The sequence below is a fragment of the Microtus oregoni genome, unplaced genomic scaffold (genome assembly GCF_018167655.1).
Source record: "Microtus oregoni isolate MIOR12 unplaced genomic scaffold, Mior012 000011F_ref0000422, whole genome shotgun sequence".
NCBI lineage: Eukaryota > Metazoa > Chordata > Mammalia > Rodentia > Cricetidae > Microtus > Microtus oregoni.
This window is the reverse complement of record NW_024543070.1, coordinates 48,777,747-48,794,020: the sequence shown is the minus strand read 5'-3', so window position 1 is coordinate 48,794,020 and position 16,274 is coordinate 48,777,747. Positions and strand designations below refer to the sequence as shown.

At 47.0% G+C, this 16,274-nt stretch overlaps 1 protein-coding gene across 2 annotated transcripts in view; it reads right to left on the bottom strand.

Annotated features, from left to right (window-relative positions):
- The window catches only part of Spock1 (SPARC (osteonectin), cwcv and kazal like domains proteoglycan 1), a 458,837-nt gene that overhangs the window by 132,743 nt on the left and 309,820 nt on the right, over positions 1 to 16,274 (bottom strand). For both annotated transcript variants that reach the window (XM_041660008.1, XM_041660006.1), the window contains one exon: positions 13,215 to 13,329. In XM_041660008.1, the coding sequence (XP_041515942.1) occupies positions 13,215 to 13,329 (115 nt within the window). The remainder of the gene's footprint in view (positions 1 to 13,214; positions 13,330 to 16,274) is intronic.

Below are 16,274 nucleotides of genomic sequence, written 5' to 3'. Positions count from 1 at the left end.
CACCAACTTACTCTGCATGACTTGCTTAACCTCCTTTCTTAAAGAACCCAGGACCACCAGCCTAGGGATGGCATCACCCACAATGAGCTGGGCCCTCCCATATCAATCACTAATTAAGAAAATCATCTTATGGAGGCATTTTCTCAACTGAGGCTCCCTCTTCTCTGATGGCTCTACCTTATGTCAAGTTGACATAAACCTGCCAGCACAATTACCATGTCCATTTGAAGAGTACTGCTACTAGGTTCTCCCATAGGGCTGAGGACCTCCCAGTCCTGGGCTTGGGTTCCAGGTGTTACTTAAATGGGTTGAGGTGTAAAGGCAGGGTAGAGGAGGGAGACAGGGAAAGAGCACCAACACCGAAGACCTTTAAAAGCCTATATAGAAAACTAATACTGTAGAATCATCCTAAACTATGTACATGAAGAGGTTTAAATGCCATTATCCTATAAGAGGGGCCCAACCCCTCATCCAGACATCATAGGCCATCGAATAGAAAGACCAGTACCAGGTATGGGCTACCTCTTTTCAAGTTATTGGTCAGTGGGGTTCCATAGACTCCCCCAAAACACTGCAGGCTATTTCCATTGTTCTTGGTCACCCCCTAGAACTTGATGAGAAGACCCTACTATTGCTGAAGACACTGCCCCCTGAGGGAAAGAATGTGGAGAAAGCAAGCTGGTACTAACCCGGAAGCTTTGTCCCCACTGGCTGACGTTCATAGTGACGGAAGGTTCTGTACCAGGGAGGGAGCGTCATCAACAGTGGTACCCAGCTACGAACCCTGTGAGATTTAACAGTGACCGAAATGACAGGCTGTATTGTGGTATAAATGTTTTGTGAATAGCCAACCACTTTCTAATTGTATTTCAAGCCCACTCCACAAGACAGAACCCACATGTTTAAGGACAACCTAGTCTGCTTGTGACATGGTATTTGAGTAGCTCGGGCAGCTGCACACTATTACCCACAAACCATCACAACTGGGTCATTCTCCGAAAGGGCAGCAGGAAGGAAGAGCCTCCATTCATCTGTGCTGCGTGCCCCTGGATCTCAAAGCTGTCTTCTCAGTCGGTGCTAGCAGGAAAAAGATAAAGAAGCTCTGCGGTGTCTTCTTATCTCTGTGGGCCTCACTGGTAGAGAGCTCTGGCGGATGCTCTCTGAAACTAAACCTAGCTTCCTTGGCCTATACTTATCTTCTTTCAGAATCTCCCCATCCCTTCCTAGGGGGGGCAGCTCATGTGCCGTTCTTCTCAGAGACTGTCTCAGGTACCTCTGCATCACCAAGCCTGTTTGTATGTGAACACACACACACACACACACACATACACACACACATACACATGCATGTGAATACAGCGCACACATAGCTCTTTTCCCAGTTGTTCCACAAGGAGAGACAGGATGTTGAAGCCCATGTCAGCATGCTGTGCCTGTGTGCCACCATGCTGTTTGTCAGTAGAACCTGGACGAATGTGGACAAGTTACCAAGAAGACAATAATCTGTTAGCTCTGCTCGAGGAAAGTCAGCCAAAGGCATTCGTGCTGTCTTAAGATCATTGAGTGGGCAAAATTCTGCAAAATTCAGAGGTCACTTGAAGAGGGAATATTTTTATTTCTTCAAGGCTCCGATCAAGCGCACTGAGCATTCTTATATACAAATCTATAAGTTGATTTTCCTTCCATGAAAGGGATTGGAAAAGATGGGATTAAAAAGGTCAATTGGTCAGCAATGTACCAAGCTATATTCCAATAGTAGGGAGCACTAGTGTGGAAGAGAACTCAGGCATGACATGGTGGCACACTGTGCTTCTAACTAAGAGGCATGGTGCACCATGCTCCCGAGTATTCCCAAAAGTCAGAGCACTGAATTCTGGAGTGGTGTGAGTAGCCGGTTGCTGGCCTGCTCAAGAGTCTGCCCTCTCTATGCCTCCTTTCATGTGCTTTTCCTGCATAGAGACCGTGGTGCATGGGTGCTCGTGTCTGTCTATCTGCATAGAGACCGTGGTGCTGGGGTGCCTGCATCTATGTTAGACAATGCGCTAAGCGGTTGCAGTCAACAGGCTCCCAGTGGTTGCTCAGTGCAAAAAAGCTGATGCTGTTCTCTGAAACCTTCTCCAGAGCGGTTCTTCTTGGCGAATTTTATCAACCCACAGGCACTGCAGTCTTGTCAGGGGACAACTGCAACAGCGCCCTGGGTAGAGCCCTCCTCTGTTCCCCTACCCTCTGCTAGAGCAGTTTTTACCACCTACCACCTGAGAACCATTGATACAAGGTGTTTGCCTGTACCTCCAAAGGGCCACCAACGTCACCAAGGCCACCCCAGCAGCATGTCCACTTTCCCTTATAACACGAGGGGGGTGGATTGGTTTCTGAAGAAACTGGTGAAGTGGAGAGCAGGTGCAAAGACAATGAACCCAACCTTTTTCTGGCTTATTCCACTTGGTATGCAGGTATAGGTTGGGCTCACATGGGCAGAAAGTGGCAACCGCCATCCTAAAGCCCCTTGGAGAGGTGGGTGTCTCATTCGCCAGTCCTCTGTTTTCTAAGTCTTCTTCTCAGACAGAGTGAATGATGGAAATGGTGCTGACTACAGTCCCAGGCGTCCTGCTGGGGGTGGGGCGGGGTGACATGGCCTCAGGTAACGCTATCTACTCCTGTTCTTGGGAGCTAGAAAGGTGAACTGAGTTCCACAGGCCAATGAAGAGTCTGACCTTAGGAAGGAGTCTGTGGTCTACAAGCCTCCTGGTTGGAGCAGACCTTAGGAATGAAAGCCGGGCATTCAAGAGGGCTCAGGCATAGCCAGAACCATGCAGGGCCTGGCACAGGCAGCTGGACTGGAGGGCATCCAATGCTGGTCCCTTTCCACGCCTCCTTTCTTAAGGAGGTATAAAGGTCATTCTGCAGCACAGGAGGAACACAAACCAGCAGCTCTGTGAGACAAATGACATTCCATGCTCCAGAGGAGAGTTGACCTTTCTGTGTGTTCAGTCACTGTGCACAGGGACAGGGTGTTGGGCAAAGAGAAAAGAATCTAGAGAAGTAGGTTTCAGGTCAGACAAGGGCAGAGCTTTGGAATCCAGTTCATCACAGAGAACAAAATGAGACAGACATATGACATCCAGGGGCCCTGGAGACTTCTATGAACATCTTCTGAGCTGTTTCTGTGTGCCCATGAGTGGGGTGAGTTCTGTGCAGGAAACATAAGGGGATGCTCCTGGCCCCATGTCACAGTAACCCTCATTTCAAGCAGCATTTTGTAACTCAGTGACTATCTCAATCCCTAACTAAGCAAGTTCTCCTGGTCCCACGTCTCTAGCTTCTCCCTTAACTGACCTTTAACCTACAAAATATTTGGTGAGCACCTATCCTGTGTCAAGTCCTGAAGCAGGCGGAGGAGACATGAAGTGAGTGGACTGATGTCATCGTGAAGACTTATCACACACCTTGGCTCTGCTCCAGCGCTGTGTTCAGGAAGTGCCCGTTAATTCACAGACTCACAAAGCCAACAGTCACCCAAGGATGGACTGGAGTCTCACCTGCATTTTCTTTTGAGTGTGGAATTACACTTTAAAGTTGGCAGTGAAATGAGCTAAAGAAACTGCTAGGAAATCCAGAAGGACATGAACTGGGGAGATCCAGGGTTAGAATGGAGTACAGAGAAAGAATGCCTCTGTTCCCTCAACACTGAAGTTTATAGACTGAAACCAAGCTCCCCATGCTAAGATATTAGGAAGTAGGGTGCCTGGGAGGTGACTGGGTCTGGAAAGCAGGACTGGGACTGGTGGTTTTATTGTTTTTAGAATATTTTACTTAATGTGTAAGTGCTTTGCTGACATGTATATATGTGCACCATGTACAAGCCCCATGCCCGGAGATGCCAGATGATCCTCAGGCATTAGAGTTAGAGCTGGTCGGGAGCTGCCCAACATGGGTACTGAGAACTGAACCCAAGTCCTCTGTGAGAGCAGCAAGTGATCCTAACATATCTCTCCAGATTAGTGACTTCATAAACGAGCCTGGAGAGGTATCAGTGGTTCCTCCTGCCACATGGGGGGGGGGGAACAAAAGGAGAACCTCTAAAAACCAGGAGATAGTTCACACCAGGCAAGGTACCTGCCATTATTTCTCCAACTCTAGGATTCTGGGAAATAAAAATCTTTTGTTTAGAAGTCTACAAGAGCAGACTACATCGCTTATATCACAGAATCTAAACACACAGCATGGTTTCTAGAGAAAGGTATCCACATCTGTTTGTTGAATAAAGTCCTCATTACCAACTCCAATGTAGTAGCATATGGATTAATAACCTTGACCTTGCCATCACTAGTGCATATAGGCAGTGTTTTGAAGTGGACCCTAACTTCAAGCCCTTTTACCATCCCCATACTCAGTAATGGTACCTGCCAACAAAAGGGACCTTGTTCCAGAGGGGAAGGCAACCCCACCACCTTGTCTCCACTTTAGGGTTTCTCATGGCCACATTATGCTAAGCCATAGCTTCCCTTCCCATTGGGGCCAGCATTGCCCATTGGAGTTAGCCCCAAGGCGCATCCAAAGTGCCATGGTAATGAAAGCATCAAAGGCAAGCAAGGTAGGCTGGAAGTCTGCTTACCATCTGGTAATGGAGGCGGACCTGTGAGAAGCATCTCTGAAGAAAGAGCACGGGAAAGGAACCGAGGTCCCTAAACTAATTAACATAATCGCTTTTGTTCCTCTGTGCACAGAGAGCCTTGCCTCCACCCACCCTCTCCATGAATAATACTGAAGACAGCATTAGCTTGAGGATATTCTATGTAGAACACAAGTCCATCTAAAGATAGAAAGCTCATCTAAAGGAACCCATTTTCTGGTCCACGAATCTGAAAGGTCAGTGCCCAGAATGGGCTCTACTATAATGTCTGTGCTTATAAAGAACGTCTTTCGTGGTTCGCTGGTTGAATTCAACTAGTATGAGACACTGAAACTAAAAACCTACGAGTGGGGATCCTGATGAGTTTAGCAAAGCAATAGCAGACAAAGTAGATTCACGAAATATAGGACAATGAAAGAAACTAAAACAGAAAGGCACAAAAATGGGAAACTTCAATCTTATAACTTTTGTGCATGGAGGGCCCACATGTGTCAGGCCTATCTGATTGCTAATCTGCCCCATAACCCGAGTCCTCAGGATGGGCGATGAGCATTTTACAACTCCCGTGTGCTGCAGGGTACAAGCTTGTTCATTTCACCATGAGCAGAGACAGATGCGCTAGCGTGATCCACACCTGCGTGTCATCAGCAAGACATGATCCCGCAAGGAAGTCACACCAGTGATTATCTATTCAAAATGGCACACCCACCTCAGCCAATGTTTCCTCACACACTTCATTTTACAGCTACAGGTTTGCCACTGGGTACCCGACTTAATAAACAGACACACAGAAACACCGCCTAGAATCCCAACATTGGAGGCAGCATGCAGAGCTCTGAATGCCTTCATCAGACATGGAGGCAGGAAATGGGAGGGTGTCCTTAAGCAAACCTGTGCCCTGTAAAATACCCGTCATCTCAGAGCCACAGATGTGGGTCCTGTGAACATCTGGGCCCAGGCACATCCTAGGAAGTCAACCACAAAATAGTCTTCATTTCCTGGATACAGCAGTCAGCTCAAAAAAAAAAGCATCACAAATCGCAAGGAACCTATGCTGCAGAGTCAAAAGGAATCTCTGAAGCCACGTTTGAGGGCCTGGGAGCCTAGAAGAAGAATGGGGTAACAATGTGGTAGAGACCTGCCCCCCAAGGGCTACACCCAGAAAATGCCTCACCAAAGTATGAGACTTACCAAGGAGCCTGTGATAGTTAAGCCTATCCTACCCAGCCTGTTTCAGTAGCTTTGAAAGTAGGGGCTTTAAAGAAAAATACATACAAGGCAGGACAACACAAGGGTGCTATACCATACTAGAAAATTTGCATTTGTTCATTAAAAACATCTTTGTACATCTGGACACCTCTTTGTGCAGCAGACGGCAAGCGGTCAAATGCAGAAAGAAAACAAGTGAATGCAGGTGTCCAGCTGCAACTGATGCATCCACAATGCAGCCCCTTGTCCCGAGGCTCAGGGAAAAGCAAGAAGGAGGGAAAGACGATCAGAGTGAGGACCAGGGTCGGTGTGGGAAGACAGAACCCTCTGTATGTGACAGAGAAGTCGAACCATGAAGCCTCAACACTGTGATCACCTAAACAAGAGCTGTATGATGACAGCATCCATGACACAGTGGGGAAATTTACAAACCCTACCTTTGGCTGCCAAGAAAGGGAGAATCTATTTTCTCCAGAAAAGAGGTTCTGGTAGGTGACTCAGTCCTCCCAAAGTCATCCCTAAACACCAATGCATACATAGAACATGAAATTTAACTCGGTAGGCTGTGTGTGTGTGTGTGTGTGTGTGTGTGTGTGTGTGTGTGCATATGCGTGTATTGCATGACAATAACCCCTGAAGAAGTCATGAATTTGAGAAGGAAGCACAGGAGGAACTGAAGGGGGAGGGAGGGGAGAAATGATGTGAAGACAGCACTCCTGCATGACATTCTCAAGAAACAGAGAATTTAAATAGAAACAAGTGTATCTTTACAAATCTGCCCTGCAATGTAATGCATGCCTCACCATGCGGTGTCTGCCTTCGGTGCTGTCCCCTTGCTGTCCCCTGCTTCAAGGGACTGAAGATCCCATGCCATTGTTCACACTTCTAATATGAGTTGCTTTTTACTCTCCACTGCTCCTGTCATCCAGATCAGACCATCAGTGCCTTCAGTTTCATGAAGGAAAACAGAGGAAGGAGGACGGAGGCTTGTACTGCAAAACTGTACCCAGGGGAGACCCCAAGATCAGTCTCATCTGCATCCTAGGCACAGGTAGATGGTAGCCCTGTTTCCGTTTCTCTTAAAAGTCATACTTTCAATGTCACCTGAAGCTGGCTGGGTAGACCTCTGTCTGGGCTGTAAGACCTCAGGGTTTAAATTAATTCAGGTCTCTATGTATAAGTGACATGTGCTTCCAGGAATACATTTTGGAAAAAGTGCAAAGGAACAATTGGTGTGGGCACAGAAAGGAGGAAATCGGTGCAAAACCAGGTACCAGACCAATTGCTTGATAAAGTGCAAGAACTAAAGAAAGGGGTCCAGGGTTCTGTGTGATGGGAACTCAGGGGCCAGAAGAACAATGACTCCCCCTTGGAGATTGTCCCTAGGTGGCCTCACATCTCCAGCGGCTGCTGTGTGACCTAAGTACAGGCAAAGAATCTGCAGACAGATAAAAATCTGCCCCTTATTGGTCGGGCGCAATTGGGACAATTATTTATGTAACCCGAGTAGCGGCTTTAGTCACCAGGGGGGTACATGCAGAGAGCTATGAGAGGAAGACCTATCCATGTAAAGTTCTTCTGACACACAATAAGCAGTCAGCCACGCTGGTCTGAAACATCCACGCCCCTCTCCTCTTCTTCAGGGGTATATATTTGGCACAAGCTCCAAATACATAAAGTTGTATGCCTTTGCCAAAAACAGGTCATGGTGGAGTCCTCGTTTATCAAGTAAGTGACTGACTTGGAAGACAGTGAACCCAAACTTAGCTTCGATGGTTCCATGGTCAGCAGAGGAATATCACCAAGTTCTTGGACTTGAGCTCTAACCATGGTGATCTCTGAGTTTAAAATGAAACCCACGGCAGCCTGTGGTCCCTCACAGAAGGGACACAGCCACAGCACTGCAGATTCCTAGTAATGAAGGTGGTCTCCACGACCCGATGATAATTGGAAATGCCTTGATGGACCAAGCATCAGAAAGCCGGGCAAGCACCCGGAAGCCTGGCGCCTTCCACGTGCTCATGTGCCTCCCAATCCTCCACAGCTATGTATGTGTATAATCATCCGGTTCAAAGCCCCTGTAGCAAGAGGCAGTGCTTTGTTGTAAGACAAAACTGAGATGAAATAACCCCATCCTTTCAAATATCCTCTGAGAGTTTGGTATTTGAGGCACATCCTGTGATGTGTTTCTCTCTGACCTCAAACACTTTGATTCTTTTTTTCAAGTTCACATAAAAGAGAGAAAGCCCTGGGATGTGTCTACTGTACCAAGAGCCTCGACGGCATCTAAATTCTTGGTTGGCGCAGAGAATTAGTTGTTATTCCAGATAAGGAGGAAGCAGAGATGAAGGGCCATTACATGAGAGAGGCCCAGGCCTCTGGGAAGTTGGACCGTCTCACTCCTTACTTAAAAATAGATGAGTACCCACTGCTCCCCAAGGCTTTGAGGGTCCACTTAGACAGTACAAGTCCCATTCTGACACCGTCTCCCCATTCACAACACACTGTCAGAATCAGAGAGTGTGGCTTGTCTGGACGGCCCCAAACAAATGCTTCAATTTTCTATTCTCCAAATGAAAATCAATGGCAAGAGAGAGAGAATAAAAAATCAATGCTCAGCCCTCTGTGAGGAGACCCCACCTCCTCCAACTCCACAAGCATCTGATCAGAACCAGTGATCCCCAATAGCAGAGACACTGGCAGCAGAGCCCTCTGCAGGCTCCATCCCTTGGCAATATTCTCCTAAAAATATCTCAGAGAGGATTTAAAAAAAAAACTATGAATAATAAGACATTGTTTAAAACATCCCTTTCCATTGAGAGCAGACTCAGTTACAAATGGGGCTCTGGTTTCCCAGGATGGAGTCTGACATCTCTGTTTCCCAAATGATCTGCCTTGTGGCCATGAGTTATAGGATGCTCAGCCATTCACCTATACTATCATATTCTCCTCATCCCCAGGCAGCTGTGTGTTTCCTGTGACCCCAGACACGGAGTCTGTGTCCCTTATAACTGGTTTGGCCTCAGAAGGGAGGAAATGGAGATGGCATACTTCATATTTATTTGAGTCTGATCCTTTTTGGTATTCAATTATTTGTTGATTGTTTGGTATACTAATAGCTCACTTGTATTTGTTGCTGAGTAGTTTCAATTATTAATGGCTAGGACACAATTGGCTGATCAGCTCACCTTGCATTCTCGTGTGTGTGTGTGTGTATGTGGTGTGTGTGTGTGTGTGTGTGTGTGGTGTGATGCTAAATGAAGCTGATATAAACACACATGAGAGTATTTTACATGTACATATATGTAAAGCAAACCCTCTGAAATATTCCCTCCCAGAATGATTGGACTTTTTAAAAAAAAATGTAAGAGTATCTACTGAACATCAGACACCTTCAATTTGGGTAAAATCTCATTTGCTATGTCACAATTAGGAAGTCTTAATCAAACCCAAGGACAGAAATCTCATGTCATTTTCTTCTGAAAGTTTTGTAGACTTAGTGTGTGTGTTTACAAATGTGACCCATCTCTCAAGTGAAATTTTTATACAGCATGTTATGCAATCACTAAAATTTTAAGCTTGGTTTATAGTACCCTAAAGTGTTCATGTATAAATATCAACACTAAATTTTATATATTATATAGGCCACTTGCTAAATAAGTTTTGACATAAACAAGTCAATACGCAAAACAGAAGTCGAAGGGATGCTCAGACGCTAAGAGCACTGGCTGCTCCTCCACAAGACGGCTTTGTGCCCAGCACCCTCGTGGCAGCTTATACACACCTATGACTTCAGCCCCAAGAGATCCAATACCTTCTTCTGATCTCTGAGGATATCAGGCACACGTGTGCTATACACATGTACATGCAGGCAAAATAATATGCGTAAAATAAATAAATTTTAACAGAGACAAGAAAAGCTAGAAACTAGACAGAACTTACTGAAATACTTTAATTACTGCATTTAAACACTGTGGCCTTTACCTACTTCCTACTTATTTTTTTGTAATTTTAAAATATTTTCTATAATAAGCATCAACCATCATTCCAAAGGTAGAGCGAGAATTTTTAAGACATCAACAAGAGGCCGTTCTGACCACATCCTTCACTCTGCAGTTCACCAGGGATCCCATGGAGACCGTGAAGCAGGAGCATATGGCCGTGAGTCTACCTCCTCCCACACTGCCAGCACAGCCTAGCAGCAGGAAGGAGAGAGAATTTCCACAGGAGCTCTCTGAGAAGGATGTGAATGCAGCGGAAGCCTCCGGATGAAATCCCCACAAGCCTCCTCTTCAAAGAGCTGGAGGAAACACTGTGTCCACAGTCCTGTGTTCCCAGGAGCTGCTCTATCCACTTGAGGTCCCGTTCAGGCCACAGCCTTCCCTCGCTGGGGCATTCCCCAGCCTTGCCCCCAATCCACTTGCAAGTCAGTCTACGCTGGGGAGGGGGGGGGTGTTCTCATCAGCTGTGACCTCCCAACTCGCTCCTGGTCTGTCTGCAGCTTCTTAAAGTCTAGAGACAACATGTTCCCTTTGAGCTGCGAGAGGCCAGCTCGGCTGGCAGGATTCTCTATAGATATTTTACAGAATGAAAAAGCAGTTCTCAGATAGATGAAAAAATAGAGTTGTCAGTATGCTGTCTCTACTCTGGGGGACCCCTGAAGTTTAATGTAGAAGGGCAGATGCTTCATCCGGGAAGGCATCCAAGACCCTCCAAGGAGATACACACATGGCTACTATCGAGGGCTGAGCAATCCCACTTCTGAGAAGGATATTTGGGGATACAACCACAGCGACCACACCGCAGGTCTCCTTGGGCTTCTCCCTTCCTGCTATGGAAGAGGGTGTACCACCTTCACCAAAGCACATTCCTGAGCTATTTTTCTAGCAGTGAATAGACCCTATGGTCAGAAATGCGGTCGTTTTCTTTGTCTTCCCTGCTGCAAAGCACAAAGTGGCAGCAGAAATGTCACCATAACCCCTGAGATCCGGTCCAAAGGCTCGAAGGCAGCACACTCAGAGTGAGAAAGGGAAGCTGCTTCTTTCTCAGGAACATATGCAGCTGGGAGGGAGAGCTCTGGCTGAGCTTCCAGAATTACTCAGAGAATAACTAGTACGGCAATTGTTTCACTGAGGGTTAGACTAGCTGGCATTGTCGGACATTAAACCATCATTGTGTACCATCACCTATATTGAACTTTCACACAAAATACACTGTGTCTTCACATTAAATCCATTTAACAGATGAAGAAATACAAATTTAGACTCACAAACTTATTGATCAAATTTACATAGGCCCGGAGGAATTGAACCCACTTCTGTGTCCTTCCTAAATCCATGCCCAAAGCTATGATCAGTTTATGGCTATAGGATCTGGGGTCTGTTCTTGCCACATAAGCTGAGAATGAGGCTCCGAAGTGTGGTGTACCCAGGACAATGCCTGTATACCTGGGTGTGTATGAAAACCAAAGAGATGACTGCCTTGGTCTCAAACGCATTTGAATTTAAGACTAAAAATCTCTTACTTGGTATTTCATCAAAGTCTAGGGGAAAGGATGTCCTGGAACATACATTTACATGTGCACACACATATACATGAGACTGAGTGGTTGAACCACTTTGGAGATTATCCCTAATTGGGGGCATTCTCTTGCTTGCCAGTAATGAAGGCTCATTTCCTTCTCTCCTAAAGGCAGAAGTCATGTGATGGGAGGACTGGGGTGGTTTTCTTGGAGTGTGGGTTCCTGAAACGGGACTTCAAATGATAACGACGAAATTATTCTTACAGCCCACTCAGTAATGACTTGCATATGTCTATGGCTGGCAAAATCCCAGCACAGAGAAGAGGGGGTGGGCACAAGCCACTCCCCAAGCCAAGAAGCTATTTGTCATTGATAGCTGCTGGGAGAGAGAAGTCAGCTTTCTTCAATGGGGAGCTCACAGCGGCAAATCAACAACACTCCAGGGCAGGCTCCACACTCAGGAGTGGTTAGCCAACACAAAATAGACTCCAGACTTATTTTTTTGTCTGTGCTTTTTGTTGTTGTTGTTGCTTTGTGTCCTTTCTGTTGTTGTTGTTGTTTTAAAGGGTATGAAGTTGGGTGGGTAAGGAGGTGAGAGAGGATGTGGGAGGATTTGGGGTAGGTGAAAATATGATCAAAATATATGAAATTCTAAAATAAATATTACATTAACTGAAAGGCTTTTAAACATGTATATGCAAATTATCGATGCTTCTTACTGCTTCAGCTCTGCATTTGCAGAATAGAGACCAAAAAAATTTATCTGATTTAAAAACCGCCCAGAGGAACTGAAGGGCAATCGCTGAGCACCACCCTGGGGTCCAGGGCAGGACCCATCTGACTCCGGGGAAGAAGCGCCCGCCTAGAAAACAGCCAGGCACATCTCGGAGCTTTGCACTCGCAACAACACTGACTGCAATCCCTGGCCACGGATTCCAGTGGCCATGTCTGTGGCATCGGACCTCAGACTAGGGAAGACAGAGGCTGCGCATCGCTCCGATGAGAAGCTCTGTTTTGCTGCCAGGGGAGAGGTGCTACCCCCCACCCAGAAAAATCCAGAGGAGGCCACTCAGAAGGGAAAGGACCATCAATCACAGCATGTCCTAGGAGGATGAGCCAATGGCTACCATCAAGACCTGGAGAGAGAAAGAAAGCACCCATTCTGCAGACTCCAGGGTGGGTGTCACACTGGAGCTACTAAAGCCAGGGCAATGGGAGGGTCCAGTTCCTGAAAGGCTGCTCATCATGCTCAGACTGTCAGTGGCAACCAAAAAAAATGAAGGACCACTTCCTGCTTTCTAGACTGTAACCTTCCTGGGTACCAGGGTTACTCAAGGAAGAGGACGGCCCCCATGTTGATGAAAAGGGGCTTTTCTGTTCAGATGAGGGCTCAGAGTCAAAATTAAGAAATTCTTTTTAAGTTAAGGTTTCTATTCTTAGAGCTGGAGAGATGGTTTGTCATTTAAGAGCGTTGATTGCTCTTCCAAAGGACCTGGGTTCAATTCTCAGCACCTACATCTACAACTCCAGTTCTAAGGATATAATCAATACCTTCTTCTGACCTCTGTGGGCACCAGGAACACATGATATGCAGACAAAACACCCCCACAAACACTAAAACAACAACAACAACAACAATCATAATAATCATCATTTAAAAAAAGTTACTGGTTTTGGCAAACCTGTGCTTGCTGTCTGATCCCAGCACCTGAGTACAGGCACCCGATAGCATTTAAAGGCAAACACACTGCTCTCTTTTGTCCACCCTGCTCCCAGGCACAGCCTGAATGCTTCAGATCCCCCAGTCACAGAGCACCCCGAATTTCTAGTCACCTTCTTCCCCCCACTTACCTGGGCAGCAGGTGCTTGCGGCTGACGCACAGGGCTGTCTGGTAGTCTTGGGTCACACACACTTTGTGGGGGCTGCACTTCACCTTCAGGCAAGGGTCCTTGGATGGGTCCAGGGCTGAGATAAAAACAAGGAGAGCAGGGTTAGCACCTCCAGGGAAATTTAATTTCCGTCACCACTCACATAGACAAGTGGGAAATCGGCCAGTTGTGCTGATCTGCGCTGCGTGTCTTTTCCAAGGCTGGTGAGGACTGCAAGGGAATCCAAGCCAGGCAGAGCTCTGCATCTGTCACCCAGGGCTCTCAAGCACCCTGAGAGCAGCCCATTAGTGTACTGGGCCTTTTCCAGGGCCGTGATTTTTAAGCAGGAATTACTCTTTAAAAATATCCCTCATAATTGTACATAATCCAAGGACCAAGAGATACCAAGACTGTCCCTCTTTGGTTACTGTTGGCTTGTGTGACTTCTTCCATGCTTAATCTTAATTATTTCCTATTACACACACCCAAAATTCTTGCTGACATTGTTTGCTTCTGTTCAATAAATATGAACTTCATACATGAATAGTTTATTTTAATTTTTTTTGAAAACTTCAGAACGGGCAACACATTTGTACAACACCAAGTTCGGATGTAAGTGGGAGTGGGGAAAGTCTACACATAAATATTGATTGTGCAAGGCAGAATTAGATAAGGGCCGTGATGGGCATAGAGAATGATAACGGAGCTGGAGAGAAAAATAGAGATCAATTTCTAGGGCAAGGATTAGTGAAGCATTAATATTTGAATTGAATCTTGAAGGATGGGCAGGATTCTTGCAAAGCAAAGATGGAAAAGACAAGCCGGGCAGGAAGAGCGGCTTGAGCAAACGCGGGGCGGCATGTCTGGGCAATCACGAGACAGTCAATCTCTTCGCTGGAGCTGTGGGTCTGAATAATGAGGGAGGGGAAAAGTTGTTCCAAACACATAACTCCAGAAAGAATTCCCAAAGGCACAAGGTCATATTCAGCAGCATTTTCTAGACGAGGCTGAGCAGCAGGCCCCTGGCTAATCAGCACTCTGCTTGCTGAGGTACATGTGCTCATCATGGGTACAGAGGGGGCCCCAGGGGATTCTCTGCAAAACAAAAGCGATTGTGCCATCTCCCAGCTTCCAGGCTGAAAGCCTATTAGGCAGTAAATCTTTCATAACTGCTCTCCAAGCCAGGGGAGGGACGGTCCCCACACCACCCTCACACAAACATTTGTCTAAACAGATTGGCATTCCGAGCAGGAACTGCAAAACTGTCTACCCCACCAATGAGGCTCCGGCTACCACACAGAAAGTCACAGTTCTTCTCTGCCACCCAGGCCTGAAAATCACACATCACTTTCTTTAGGCTGCTGTTGGGAATTTCTCAAGGGTCCTGAACCCACAACCTTGGGAGGTGCAACTGCTGTGTATCTCAGGGTGGCTCCTCCCTGTGGCAGGGGTAGCAGCTGTGAACAAGCAGGGAGCGTTCTTTTATCAGTCACAGCAGCAGCAAGGCCCCGATTCCAACCCCAGTGGAGTCGCCTGGTAGAGTCTACTTCCCAGGGGTTATGTTCTGAGGCTTGGGCTTAACAGAGAAACAGGCTCCAACAGGCAAGCCAACAGGCGAGCAGTTGGTTTGAGCCCCAGAGACAGGGCTTGCTCCTGAGTCCTAAGCTGAGAGCAGCCTCTGGAGGCAAGTAGCAGAGAAGGCTAGGCCTGCCCACAGAGTCCTCCAGAGCTGAGCCTTCTAGAAATTTGCAGGCAGAGCTTCCGGGTCCTGTGTAGAAACAGCTGGTTTTCTGAAGATGACGTTGGAAGGTTGGAGTGATCTCTGTGCATCATACCTTGGAGTGTGGTGCAGCCAACTTCAACTGCTCTCTAAGATGCCTTTAGAACTAAGGCATCCAGTAAAGATTAGCATGTGACCACCCGTGAGGACAATACCAGGCCTTCCTTGTCTCTTCTCTCACCTTCGTTCACCACTTAGGATCTCAGGGAACCTGGAGACTACACCACCGGCAACCTTACCACAGTGGCCAGTTAGGGCATTTCCCTCAGTAGGTGCCAATGCTGCTGAGCCTTGAATTTCTGCCCCAGAGGCTTTCAGAGATGGCGAATCTCAGGCTGGCCTCCTTGATGGGTACGGGACTCTGCAACACTATCTGATGTGTGTGACAGACACTGGAGCAGAATTTGGACTCTTGCTTCTGTAGCTTACTTCCCGTGAACGTTTTCTGTCCACACTGCCATCCAGGTGGACAGAACAATGCAACTGTGCAAGGCAGGAAAGGGCACAGACCTCAGCTCCAGGGCTTCTGGGACTGCATTCTAGTTTGGCTGTTTTCCAACCAGTCTATGCCTCCATTTCTTCTTCTGTAAAATTGGGATACTAACAGCTCCTTTATGGATGGTTAGGGCTTGTTAGCTGCCATTGGTTAATACATTGCAGGTGTCTTTACATCTAGAATGGTAAGCACGTGCCATACATGTGTTGGGTTTGAAGGTTTGTGTTCTGTTCTCAGAGTGGGTAACAAGGCTTCATAATTACAGGAACAATCGCTGGCACTCAGTCGAGTATGTCTGACATGCAGGCGGTGCACTAAGCCCTCAAATTGGATTAGCTCATTACCCTAGTTTGTTTTCTGGTGCTGTAATAAAGAAGACCAAAAACAACTTAGGGAGGAGGAAAGGGCTTATTCAGCTTAAATCTCCCCAACTGCAGTCCACCGCTGCAGGAAGTTGGGGCAGGAACTCAAGCAGGAGCAGGGACAGGAAACAAAGAGGAGAGCCCTTTACTGGCTGGCTTCCAACAGCTTCATGTTCAACCACCACTCTTAAACAATGTGGGACCACCAGTGTGGGGTGGCACTGCCCACTGTGGGAGAGTCTCTCATGGATTCACCGAGCCGCACAGACAAGCCCACAAGTCAGTCTGATGGAGTCTCCATCGAGGGTTTCTTTTCCCAGGTGTCTCTGGTCAGCCTGCTCTCACTGGTTACCTCTCTCACTTAGCCCTCACAGCATCCAGAGATGGCCTCTGGACAAAATGCA